The 13,140-nt window shown below is 36.6% G+C and overlaps 2 protein-coding genes across 2 annotated transcripts; both read right to left on the bottom strand.

The window, feature by feature from the left end:
• Positions 1-851: 851 nt before the first annotated feature.
• LOC127947322 (retinaldehyde-binding protein 1-like) lies at positions 852-4,976 on the bottom strand. Its single transcript, XM_052544343.1, has 8 exons — positions 4,422-4,976; positions 4,059-4,095; positions 3,506-3,634; positions 2,918-3,122; positions 2,649-2,827; positions 2,063-2,221; positions 1,610-1,720; positions 852-1,539 (listed from the first exon to the last, which is right to left on the bottom strand). The coding sequence occupies exons 2-8, from the start codon at positions 4,068-4,070 to the stop codon at positions 1,411-1,413; spliced, it is 924 nt and encodes a 307-aa protein (XP_052400303.1). The 5' UTR covers positions 4,071-4,095; positions 4,422-4,976; the 3' UTR covers positions 852-1,410.
• Positions 4,977-8,635: 3,659 nt separating this feature from the next.
• On the bottom strand, positions 8,636-11,890 carry LOC127946642 (apoptosis-enhancing nuclease). Its single transcript, XM_052543333.1, has 4 exons — positions 11,630-11,890; positions 10,570-11,240; positions 9,651-9,851; positions 8,636-9,536 (listed from the first exon to the last, which is right to left on the bottom strand). The coding sequence occupies exons 2-4, from the start codon at positions 11,215-11,217 to the stop codon at positions 9,351-9,353; spliced, it is 1,035 nt and encodes a 344-aa protein (XP_052399293.1). The 5' UTR covers positions 11,218-11,240; positions 11,630-11,890; the 3' UTR covers positions 8,636-9,350.
• Between the last annotated feature and the right edge of the window lie 1,250 nt (positions 11,891-13,140).

Genomic DNA, 13,140 nt, shown 5'->3' with positions numbered 1-13,140 from the left:
TATTGATGATTTTTGAAGTTCAATATAATTTGAAAGTTTGCACTTAAATTGAAATGGTTCTCATTTTCTTTTGAAAGGTCTGTCAAGGTTGCCTTATGTTTAATTGACACTTGACACTAACATGGTACTTTTAATTGTATCATTTTATCACTACTTCAGTGGCACAATCATTTTCAGTAAATGTATTTAATAAATAGTTTCCTGTAGTTGGAAGCGCAAAAAATTGTAGCAATATTCTTTTATTTGTCTCCGATTTATTGACGTCTTTTAAAACTCTCTCTCTGTGGTTCATACTAGCATTCTCCGTTGTTATACTATAAATAAACATGTCAAAGTATTTCCTTTAATTGTAACTTTAAACCAAAGAACATTGACATAGTATTTTATTGCACTCTGGAAGTGGTTTCACTTTTTCATGTCAATAATCAGTTAAAATCTCTTCTTGATGTTAACTGGAACAAGTTAATATCAAACTGCAATCAGATAATATCTAATCCTAACATGTTTATTTTTATTTTAGTATTTTGACTACTTTTATTATTTCAATTTATATTAATTAATTAATTATTATATATATATATAATAAACTTGTTTTAATGTTAAAAAAACGTTTTATGTCCCACATTTTTGGTAACAAGGTTGCCGTATTTGCAAACACCATATAAAATGAACAGAAAATAAATCAGCTCATATTATTTAGTTTGACCTCCTGAGGCTGATTATCAATTTTGTCTAAAGGTTAAGCATTTTTCACTGCCTTAATGTTTTTTTGTTTATTTTTAATGCCTTGAATTTTTAATTTGAGCAGATTATTTTCTAGAAATAAATAGATGTAGCACCCGAGCACAATGTTAGACATTCCAAAAGGTTTTTATTCGTGTTCTTTTACAGGAAATACATGGCAAAGTTGTCATTGTGCACTATATTTAGTAAAACAGTAATTGTTATAATGGAAATGTATGCACTCAGTTTAACTTTCGATAGAAAGTTATCCATTCAAAACATCATAGATTCTTATAATTATGTTTTAAACATTGATAGGTTGAGTAATTTTCCATTCTTTCTTAACAAGAGAAACAACAGAAATGTCTGGACTTGTCATCTGCCATCTGTTCCAAAAGAATATCTATATTTTGGGGTAAATCTGAAAATGGGGACCTGCCCATGATTAGTGAGGAATGTCACTCCAGTAGTCAAAGAGAATTTTAATTCACTGATCATATCTGTTTCTTTCCTTTTCAATGAAATCTGGAAACTTTTCCAGTGAGACTGGTGGTTTGGTATGGGAATGTCTCTATGCTGCTGGGTTCACTGTCAGAAAAAAACAAAAACATGTTTGATCATTCTGTAATACATTACAACTAAATGAACATACTGTTGCATCCTTGTACGGTGACAGATTAAAAGTGTTCAGTCAAAGAGTTGTGTTGCTGTGGCCTTTCCGTCATATTTGGGGCCTTTCCCATTGAAGTCTGAAGGCAGGATTTCAGCATCAAACTCCTTGAAATAGTTCTCCAGCTCATCACCGTGGACAAACACCTTCAAAGACAGAAAGTCAGAATCACTTTCTCATCCATCATGAATATTCTTTGCAATAAACACAAATTACCCTTTCCAACAGTTTGCTCTTCATCAGGGGTTTGACCACATTGTAGGTGGTGGTGAAGTACCAGGGCTGGTGGATAAAGTGCACTGCTTTGAAACGCGCTGGGAAAGAATCCTGCCATACACAAGAAGCAGCAACAATTCAAATCTGGACATTTATGTTATTAATAGATTTATAGACTATGAAGGTTGATACGCCAACTAACTAATGGTAAGATTATGGTTTAGATGCAAAAAGTGTGTACGGTTCAGGCGGTCATGTTGCAGCATTACGTAAAAACAAATAGTTTTCGTTCCTGCTTTCACTGTAGAAGTGCACTATTAGCAGTTAGTCATGATTAATTTCATATTCATTTCTTTGTGTTAAAACCTTCTTTGTAGGTGAGTATTACTAAGTGCACCTTTAAGAACTAATACAGAGAGCTATTTTTCTAAAAGATAGAAGTCAGTACGTCACCTGCAACATGTCCACCATTTTCTTCAGCTCTGTGGGCTTGATTCCAGAGGCCTGCTGCATGGTGAAACCCTTAAAGTTTTCAATGATGCAAAACCCGTTGATCTGAGTCTCTTCATTTTCCAGAAGCTTCTCCAGGATCACGCAATAGGCTCTGAGGATCTGGAACAAACACAATATCAATACATGTAACAGACTTTTAGTTTTTTTATGCATCCTTACTGAATAGTAGTATTTTCTACAAAAAAAAGAAAAAAGAAAAATACAGACCTGCAAAATTTTGAACGGTATTGTATATATTTTTTTATTAATACAAAAAAAAATTTGAAAGAGAAAAGGACACCAATCAATATACAAACTTACTACCGGTTCAATAAATTGGGAACTGAGACCCTTGAGCAAGGCACTGAAGCCCCAACTGCTCCCCGGGCGCTGCAGCAATATGGCTGCTCACTGCTCTGTGTGTGTGTTCATGACTGTGTGTGTTCACTTGGATGGGTTAAATGCAGAGCACAAATTTGAGTATGGGTCACCATACTTGGCCACACGTCACTTCACTCACTCATCACTGAAAACATAAAAAAATCACCTCATCAAAAGTGATCTCCTCATAATCCCAGTTCTCAATGTTGAAGAGCAGCACCACACGGCCATATTTATCTCTGCTGGACAGGATCCCTGGGTAACCGGCCTCAATGGTGCTGCGGACAGCCTCTGGGGTCAAGTTTTCAAAGAGTTCAGGGTAATCCCGCCTGAAGCGCACATAACCTTCAGGACAATAAAACCAATAGTAACATCTCAGAAGCATTCCAGTGGCAACAAATGTACAAATAAAAACTCTTTGGCAAAACTATTTACCCTTCATGAGTTCATAGGCCCGGTTTACTTCATATTTCCTAGCACGGATGAACCTCACCAGCACACTATCGGGGTTGTCCCCAAAAGTGTCCTGAACACCTTTAGCAAGGTTGTCTCCAGAATCCGCCTTCTCTTTGATAATACCTCTGAGCTCCTTTACAGCTGACACTCGCTTCTCATCGGTCTCGTTTAGCTCATCTTTAGCCTACAAAGACATCACAAGTTAAAATAATTATAAAAAATAGAACTATTTGTTTGTAAAGCAACATCTTTAGTGAGTTTTTGTCAGTCAGAATATGTAGTGAATCATGCTAACTTGACAACAGATGCTAATTTCTAACATTAACTGGATTTTTTTATTTTCTCAACAAAATCTTGTGCCAGACTTGCCACTGTGATGCTGTACAGTTGCTAGGTTGTTGCTAGGGTGTTTGGTTGGTGATTAGGATGTTTTGTGTAGAAATTTAGCAACAGCAATGCTAAACTTAGCAAACAGCACTATAGTTAGCTATAGAACATGTATATTTAGCCATGTGCTGTGTTCAGTGTAATTGTGCATATTTTGTACTTTCAAAAACGTGCTCACACCTTCTGCACCGTGTGGTCAGGTATTTGGGCGCAAGGTCCAAACACCGACCCGTGATCTTTGACCGTGAGGTGCTCCAGTTTAGCCCTGAGGGCCTGCTCCTCCTCGGACACCATCCGGAATGTTCCACTCTATAAAAAGTTATGGAGAAAGACTTGTGAAAACATCTTAATCCTGAGTTTAAGCAAACAATTAGGTTTAGTAGCCTTAATCAATGGAAGCTAGTGTGGGCCAGTGCTAAGCTCACTCACGTGAATTGTGAAAGGCCTAAACCTGGCCTGAGATTGGGGATAAGCTGCTAATGTAGCTCTATCCCTAAACACTAAGAACCACCTTTAAACATTTGTTCACCAAATGAGTGATGGTTTGGAGGAACCTGAGTGAAATCACATGTTGTGACATAACAGGGTCTTAAAACTTCACGAGTGGGCAACACTGTATTTTGCTAAATTTACACATGAAATGTATCTTTCATTCTGATACCATATTATAGTCAGTAAGCAAATGCAAAGCTGAATGAGGTTTTATAGCTTATAAAGAAAAAAAAATACTTACAACAACAGCCATTGCTTCAGATGCTCAGTGCAACGTTCTGTGGAGAGAGAGCGACTGATCATAAGGAAAATGCTTCCTCTCCAACAAAAAGTATTTTTATGACATAAAGACTTAACCATTGGAAGTTGAGTGACTTGGTAAAACATGGTATCATTAGTATTCAAGTCATACTCTCACTAGTTTGATGATCTAAAATTATCTGTCATTTTAAATTCAAAACAGGTTGTCTAAATATTAATTTATTTAGAAACAATCTCTGAAAGCAGGGGTTTTCCAAAAAATGTATTCTCTTAATTTCATGAGCAACTTGCATTCAAAATGACAAAACAAATCCCATGCTCTGTCCTAGAAAACAACACTTACCTGACACAATGCAGTGCTGCTCTAGCCAACAGAACTGAGTGAGGTGCAGAACAGACGGCTGCAATAATTTGTAGTGTGACCTGTGATGGATTAACAACGTCATATGGGATTATACAGAGCAGATTTGATGTTAATCAGTTGAAAACATTGAGAAAAGTAGCAAAGAGAACATTGACCAATAGCCTGCAGCCAATAGCATCATGACTCTCATATTTTAATCAAGAGGAACCTTCCCTGACCCCAAACACACTGTGTGATTAAAAATAAATAAATAAAATGAGGAGTTGAAGGGAAAGAGTGTGTCAGACATATTAACAGTTATTAGAGGTTAAATGTGAGGGAGGGTTCGGATATCTACTCACCAGTAAGATTTGACTGGATTCCAACACCATGAAAACTAGTATGTGCTGGCAACGTGAACAATGTCTGGAAATAGACCTTGAACACAAAGCTGTGTACACATGCCTAAATATATTTTTTTAGGTATTTTTATTAGAATCAGAAAATGACGATATGACAATGCAATGCAAAACATCAAACCTTTTATAAAATCTATATATAAATAGCGAATCAGAAATTACATCTTTTACCATAAATTCTGTGTATGTACATATAGGTAGGCCTACAATTTTTTAAAGGGGTCATTGGATGCTACATGCACTTTTACAAGTTGTTTGAACTGAAATGTGTGTTGGCAGTGTGTGTACACAACCACCCTATAATTATAAAGATCCACCCGGGGTTTTTTTTTTTTTTTTTCATCTTCTAAATTTTTTTTACCCCTCTTTCATATCGAGCTGATATCAGATGCCTGTCTGTGTGATGTCACAAATACAGGCCCCTCTCACGATAGTTTGATTGACAGTAACGTTTCAGCACAGACTGGACTGGCATCTTACCTTAGACCTGCCCTGAGGGAACTGTCATCAGTCCACCCTTGTTTTGACGCTGGAGCAGATGTAGACAAGAGAATTACTCCCAAGCAATTGAGGTGTTTTGTTGTTGGATGTAATACTGAACATAGTAGTCATCATTTATTCCCAATATCTGAGCAGCTGAAGATGCAGTGGATTACCTTTGTTTTTGAAGGGAATGATCCCCAATCTACCTAAATGCGTCTATGTTCACATGAATGGAACGCAGGGTGAGAATGCCTCGGGAAAAGGGGCAGATTCAGCAGAGCTCATTAACATTTAAAGAAAAATGCTACAAAAGAGCTTGCTCTTTTACCTTTTTAGGGTAAAAAAATGTGTTAATTAAGGTGCTAATTAGTTCTCATATAATACTTTAATAACATATTTTGGGTTTATTTCAATAATCACGTAATGCAAATTTGCTAATGTGTACTTCCATCTTGTCCTTTATTCATTTTATTGTTTTATTCAAGGTATAACTGTCTTTATATTTTGGGAAGAGGGTCTCCTGCCAGGTTATAATCATATTTGAGGGTTCTTGGCATCAAAAGGTTTTGGAAACCCCTGCTGTAGAGGATTGATAGTGAGTTTGGGCCATATATATCACAAAGTGCTCAAATCACTGTCATGTCACTTTTCAATGTAACCTACACTTACTCTCCCAGCTATCTGCTATGTTTTCATATTTGCTTCCTTCCCCTGAACAGTTATCATCTTTTGATGTTATAGTGCTACTGATACTTTCTGCTCCACTCTTATGTCTGCCCCTTGTCTTCCAGGCCAGCTCGTACCACCTCTTCTGCCCCCATGGCTATCTTATGTTCTCTGCCAGCATCATTTTAAGCTCAGAGCTGCAGAAAGAGTAAAGCGCAAATCACAAAATCCTACTGACCTTAATCTATATCAATCACTCCTCTCTTCATTCTCTGCTTGTCTCCACTGCTAAAAGGACATACTATCACAACAAAATTACCAATTCACCTAACTCCCACATGCTCTTTAAAATATTTTCCTCCCTCCTTTGTCCTCCTCCTCCCCCTTCTTCATCAGCTCTAACAGCTGACAACTTCCACATTCTTCATTAATAAAATGACAAACACCAGTACACAATTTGCCACACCAAAAACTGTTAAACACATCTTACAGAAAACATAACTTGTTTTCATCCTTCCCTCCACTCTCTGAAACAGAAGGCCTCAAACTCATCCTTTCAAAACATCCCACTACTTGTTCACTTGATCCTATTCCATCTCATCTTTTTCAAGCCATTTCTCCTGCCCACTCACATCGTTAACACATCATTTCACACTGGTGTTTTCCTTCAACATTTAAACAGGTTCGTTTAACCCCACTACATAAGAAACCCACTCTTAACCCAACTCTTTTAGAGAACGACAGATGGTTTCCCTTCTACTTTTCATTGCAAAAACACTTGAATCAGTTGAGTTCAAATAAAGTCTCTGTCTTTCTCACACAGAACAACCTCATGGACAGCAACCAGTCTGGCTTCAGAAGTAGAAATTCGATCAAGACTGCCTAGCTTTCAATTGTTGAAGCCTTAAGAATGGCAAGAAAGGCTTCCAAATCTTCTGTACTTATTTTGCTGGATCTGTCTGCTGCTTTTGATATGGTGAACCACCAGATTGTCTTGTTAACCCTATTGGAAAATGGCATCACAGGAACAGTACGCCAGTGGTTTGAGTCTTACCTCTCAGATAGGTCTTTCAAATATCTTGGAGAGGTGAGGTGTCTAAGTTGCAACATCTAGCTACTGGGGTGCCTCAGGGCTCAGTTCTTGGACCACTTCTCTGTCTACATGGCATCACTAGGTACTATTATTCAGAAACATAGCTTTTCATATCACTGCTATGCTGATAACACTCAACTCTACCTCTCATTCCATCCCGATGATAGCTGCTCACATCTCAACTTGTCTAACAGACATTTCTTGTTGGATGAGAGATCATCACCTTCAACTCAACCTGGCTAAAATAGAACTGCTCGTGGTTTCAACAAACCGATCACTTTCACCATCCAAGTAGGCTCATCAACCATATCTCCTTCAAAAACAGCCAGAAAGATCAGGCCCTTTCTTTTAGAAACATACAACACAACTCCTTGTTCAAGCTCTTGTTCTATCCAGGCTTGACTATTGCAACGCTCTCTTGGCAGGTCCTCCAGCCACTTCTATCAAACCTCTACAATTAATCCAAAATGCCACTGCAAGATTAATCTTTAATGAGCTTTAATGAATGCATGTCACACATCTGTTCATCAATTTGCAATGGCTACTAAATTATTCAAATAATTTATGTTTGCCTACAAAGCCACGACTCCGTCTCTGTACCCCTTTACCTAAATCAATTACTTCAGTTATGTGCCCTCTAGAAGCTTGCATTCTGCAAGTGAACAACATATTATTGTGCCATCTCAAAGAGGCACAAAATCACTTACACTCTTTTTCATTAAAGGTTCCCTCCTGGTGGAATGACCCGCCCAACTCAATCCAAGCAGCTGAGTCCTTAGCCATCTCCAAGTAATTACTAAAAACACATCTGTTCCATCTTTATTAGAACCTCTAACTCTTGCACTTTCTATTCAAATTGTATTATTTAAAAACAATAGCTTTCTATTTTTTCCATTATATTGACTTGTTTTTCTTAGTGTGTGTGTGCACTTAAATATTACTGCTCTTTTGTTAGTTTAGACTGCTTTTATTGTCTTCATTTGTAAATTAATTTGGATTAAAACATCTGCTAAATGTAAATCAATCCTCAAATTCAATTTTATTTGTAAGCAGCCAGTGGTTTGCAGCCAGAATTATCCTCATCCACCCTCAAACATCACTGCAAAGTTTCCCACGGATATGTTGATTGGTGGAGTGGCCATAATCCCTTAAAGCAGGATTTAGCATTTGAATGTGCGGGTCTGTATTACTGAAGCAGTGATTGCAGCAAATGGTTGTCTCTGTGCTACCAGAGCTGCTCAGACTTATTTTACGTCTATTGGGTAAAAGCATAGTTGACAGACAATACATTTGATGATTCATTATTGTGCAGGTAAATTGTTTCAACATTTATAGGACAAATTATAAGGCAACCCATTATTTCACAATTTCAATCCAGCTTGTCATGTGCTGCCAATTTTGAGCTCACATCATACTATAGTCTTTACAATTTATTAAAAACCAAAATACTATATTCAAAGTTAAAAAAATGTACACCTTGAAAATACAACTATTATACGAGAAAAGAAAGAAAAGTCAAAGCGGTTTCAAAAAGGCCATCAGAGTCAACGAGATGCAGTACCCACTGACTTCCATAGTATTTATTCACCCCATATGGAGAAGAAAAAAATCATAACAGTTTTGGATCAACATAAGGGTAAATAACTGACATTAATTTCATTTTGATGTGAACTATCCCTTTGAGGTGCAGTCACATTTACTCTTGTTCAGTGAATATTCTTGGTTGAGCCCAGTCATTAAAACAGTAAATCAGGAATTTTGCATGAGGGCATAAAAGTTTTCACTTAGATATTGCTCATGTACAAATTGGCCACTCAAATTTCCTGCTTGGCTTGAGATTAACTTTTTGCAGAAATTTTGCCCAGTGATGCATTTTTATATTTTTTATTTGAACTTTTCATGTGACAGTTCTTTTTGGATGAACAGCATGAACTGTAGTGCTAACTAGCAGCATAATGTGTCACATTACACCTTAATAAAATTGATCATACGAATGAAAACTCACAGTGGAGTTATTCCCTAAAACACAGTCTGTGTAAATTCAAAATTCATGTAAAATCCCTTAATAAACATTATCGTTTTTTATAGAGTCAAAGTTCAAGTTATTTAAATAAACTTTTCAACTCCAAGAATGTGCTAAAGTTATACAAAATTTCCATGTATTGTCTTCCTGACTGTTAACATGTTTAAACAAGTTTGAAGTTTAAATAACATTAAACAAGATGGTTCCCAGCACTGAGGCTGGCATCATTATCAGAACTCTTGGTCTTATGGGCTGCAGTCCATTATACTTTCTGGCCAGTACTGGTCCTGCATGTAGTGCTCGAGGGAGTTGCTGGAGTTTGAAGTATGGTCGGGACAGGATGAATCCTTTTCCCACTGGTCCTCTACCAGCTTGTACAGGTCCATGGCAGCACGAGCATCCTCTACAGAGCAATGACCCATTCTACCAGACTAAAAGAAATATCCAGTATGTAAATGTCAAGGAGCAGGTAAAAAGAAAAGGTATATAGACTAAACTGGATGTTCCTACTTTATCTCATGAAACAACCTTTTCTGGTGTCGTACCTGAATGGTCCTAGAAAGAAGTTTCCAAGAAAGTTTCTTCAAAGAGACGTTGGATCCAATGGTGTCATCATACAACTCTCGCAGCACCCTGCAGGAACAGGTATCTCTAATCAAATGTGGTGGGATGGAGATGTCAAGAACCAAGAAGTCATTAAATAAGGCATGGCCAACAATTATTTTCCCTGTGAGGATGTCAACAATCTAAAAAAAAAAAAAAGACAAAAAGCACTGTTATTTCAGCAATATTCTATGATATACAGTAGCAATTTATAAGCAGAGCTCAACAATGGTGATATCAACATTTTCAAAAATTTAAGTATTTCCACACAGACACATACATACATACATACACACACACTCTCTCACACACACAACTTTAAAATAAAAACAATATAATTTCTATCCAAAATCCATTTTTTAAAATATTTTTTTATACAGTGTTTAAGGTTTTAACAGTGACTTAAGGTATAAATTGTTCACAAAAGGTAACAAAATAGAAATATAAATTTAATTTATCTAAATCAAACATTGAGTATATTATAGATTACAGAATTTATTTTTATAAACAGCTATCATTTGTTATTTAAAAGTAGAAATGAAATTTTTTTTTAAAGTAAAATATTGTACCATACTTAGTACAAGTTTAATATATTTTAAAACTTACTATTATTTCTTACTTATTTCATTTATTTAAGTCAATATTAATAAACCTTCAGTTTCAAATACAGCTTCAGCTTTTTTTATATACAAAAAAAATATTGGCATGGCATGTAAACATTTGTACTACTGGCTTTATACAAGCAGGGAAAAAAGCCTTATTGTTCAAAACTACTACGCAATATCAAATTAAAGCAGACCAAATAAATCCACACAAACAGAACTTGTATATACAGTGCAGCTATATATAGTGCCGTCTCACCTCATTCTGAGCATCCACAAAAGCCACTGCCTGTTGTAAATGATGTTTCCTAATGCCACTCCATCTTGTGCGGTAGTCTGTGACCGGATGCCGAGGTAAAATATATTTATCATACACCACACTACCATAATAATTTACTATACTACAGCGTGCCACTTCATTACACTTCCCACCAGGTCCTGTCCCGACCATTTCACAGTCCATAGCTACAAGCCTAGAGTGGTCGATTCCCACGCATGGTGAACTCCTGCCACTAGTGGGAGGGCTGGATTCAGACGAAAAGCCACTATCCACCTCCCAGCTGTCACTGAGTGATACTGCAGACTCAGCTTCACCAGTCAGTGTATGAGAGGTTATTCTGGGCCTTTTAAATTGCACATGATTTGACTGTTCAGACACAGAATCCAAAACATCTCTATGTTTAACACACTCAGTCTTGTTTACTAGAAGCTCAACTGACTTTCTTTTCTTTCCCCTTTTTTGTTCACATGACACTTCGTGGAATTCAATTGTGGATTTTTTCAGTTTATTCTTTTTCCTTCGTCTTTTAGCTTGATGAGAAGTGGTGTTTGTTTCTTCGTTGGTGGCTGACAAGATATTTTGGTCCACACCATTGCTGGTGGAGTATCTCCAAGGTGAAGCGGACATTGTGTCACCACATAGTTTTAGATCTGTCAAAAAAAAGATATCAATCAAACATCAAGTTACATTATCTGTGTCCTTCCTAGTAGTGACAAATAATACCCAAGATGCAATATGAAACAATTAGCTTGCAGGTTACTAAGATAATACACATAAACAACTTTAACTCTATATTTGACTACATACTCCATCTAAGGAAAGGAGATGGTCTGAAATTGGCAATTATTTAACGCTCTATGTTTAAGTTGTAACCATTATAGCTAGCACTGCCTAGCATTTAGCAATGAAACAACAATGTAATGTCGCATTTCACGTTTAATAACAATAAAAACCTAAATGATGTTACACTGTAAAACATTAAAACAAAAAAACTTATTAGCGTTGTTATAATTTGATAATTTTACACAATAGCACATACCTCTGCGTACACGTGGATCTGGTAAGAAGCAGGGCTTTGAGAACAAGGGTTGCCAGGTTTTCACAACAAACCCGCCCAATTGCTGCTCAAAACTAGCCCGTTTTGCGGTTCCCCCCGTTAAAAATCGCGTTCCAGGGAGTAAAATACACGTTTTTTAAACAGGTTAAATTAACATTTCAGGGGATAAATATCGCGTTATTGGTGTCGCTTGAACCCGCTGACATGAAAAGCAACCCTCGGCAACAGAATTAAAAGGGAAAACAGCGGACTTGGCAACACTGATGAGCATATGTCGAGACGGGCCCAAATCCCGTGATTTGATTGGTCGGCCCGTTTCTACATTGTTGTACTCTGATTGGTCAAAACAAATGCCAAATGCAGAGCTCCTTTCACAGCCTTCGTTGAAAATATTGATGTATTGTTGTTTTGCTGTGGAAGTTATGAATGGAAGTCAATTGAAATAAAACGTTAACAGATAAATGACAACAATAACAAATAGCAGTACAATATGAAGGAATCTAAAGAAATCTGACAGCTAGCAAGATACTAATTTCAGACAAATCGTTATATTTGACTAGAATTCTTTAAAAAAAAGGTTTTATTTCTATTCAACTTATTCAATTCAACTTTGAAGTGCTTGTAAGTGTATCTGGCCTTTTTTCTCAAATTGATATTGGTGACCTATGTGACTAATTAGTGTGATCTCTTAATCGTGTAACATTGTGCTTGTTTTTCTCTCTTATTCCCAGATGCACACCAGAGCTTTTCTTGATCAACAGGAAATCAAGGCATATTTTTCCCTTTTTAGATCCCTGATGACTACAATAAATCTTGTTAAATGGAAAGATCACACAAAAAAGCATGACTATATGACCTGTATTACTTTCTTTATTCCATGGGATGCAAAAGGATAAATTATAAATAAAATACTTGTTGCTCATTTTATGTTGCCATTCGGACAGCCCTGCTTCATCATTGAAGGAAAAACTCTACACAGTGCTCTCAGAGTCAACATTAATTGATGGCATACAGTTAATATACAGTGGTTCTCACTTGATGTTATACAATTCAAGGACATGTTAACCTCTGATTTATAGAGTTGTTTGATGCTTTAAAAGCTTCTTTTTTTTTCAAAAATGAGAGCTCAAAAGGTCACACAGCATATAGACAATTTAGTTCCTGAGCAAAAGTCGCATAACAGATAGTATTTAATGGTATACAGTTAATTTGGTAATCATCTGAGTAACTTTTATTTTCTTCTACATACAATGAAGAGGATCTGGGGCTTTTAAGTTTCAAAAACATAAAATGATCATGTACTATTCTTCAAAAGCTGCAGAAAGAAAGTGGATGGATGGATCATCATGAGGGTGCCTGCATATTATCATGCAAAACAAGTGACTGCCGTGTCCCCACTAGATGGCCTTGTCCTTCTACAAACCACAGCTGTTCACTTACACTGATTGGATGGACATGGGCCAACCTCCCGAAATCACTATTAATCCTCTTAG

Source organism: Carassius gibelio, chromosome A25 (genome assembly GCF_023724105.1).
Source record: "Carassius gibelio isolate Cgi1373 ecotype wild population from Czech Republic chromosome A25, carGib1.2-hapl.c, whole genome shotgun sequence".
In the NCBI taxonomy this organism is placed as follows: domain Eukaryota; kingdom Metazoa; phylum Chordata; class Actinopteri; order Cypriniformes; family Cyprinidae; genus Carassius; species Carassius gibelio.
This window is presented reverse-complemented; position numbering and strand designations above follow the sequence as displayed.

Coding starts and splice junctions, on each gene's coding strand:
- LOC127947322 (XM_052544343.1), bottom strand. Junction 3,123..3,505: donor CTGACCACACGGTGCAGAAG/GTGTGAGCACGT, acceptor ATGTCTTTGTAG/GCTAAAGATGAGCTAAACGA. Junction 2,222..2,648: donor AGGAGATCACTTTTGATGAG/GTGATTTTTTTA, acceptor TGTTTGTTCCAG/ATCCTCAGAGCCTATTGCGT.
- LOC127946642 (XM_052543333.1), bottom strand. CDS start 11,217: ATGTCCGCTTCACCTTGGAGATACTCCACCAGCAATGGTGTGGACCAA. Junction 9,852..10,569: donor TTGTGGATGCTCAGAATGAG/GTGAGACGGCAC, acceptor TTTTTTTTTTAG/ATTGTTGACATCCTCACAGG. Junction 9,537..9,650: donor TTCTTTCTAGGACCATTCAG/GTACGACACCAG, acceptor TATTTCTTTTAG/TCTGGTAGAATGGGTCATTG.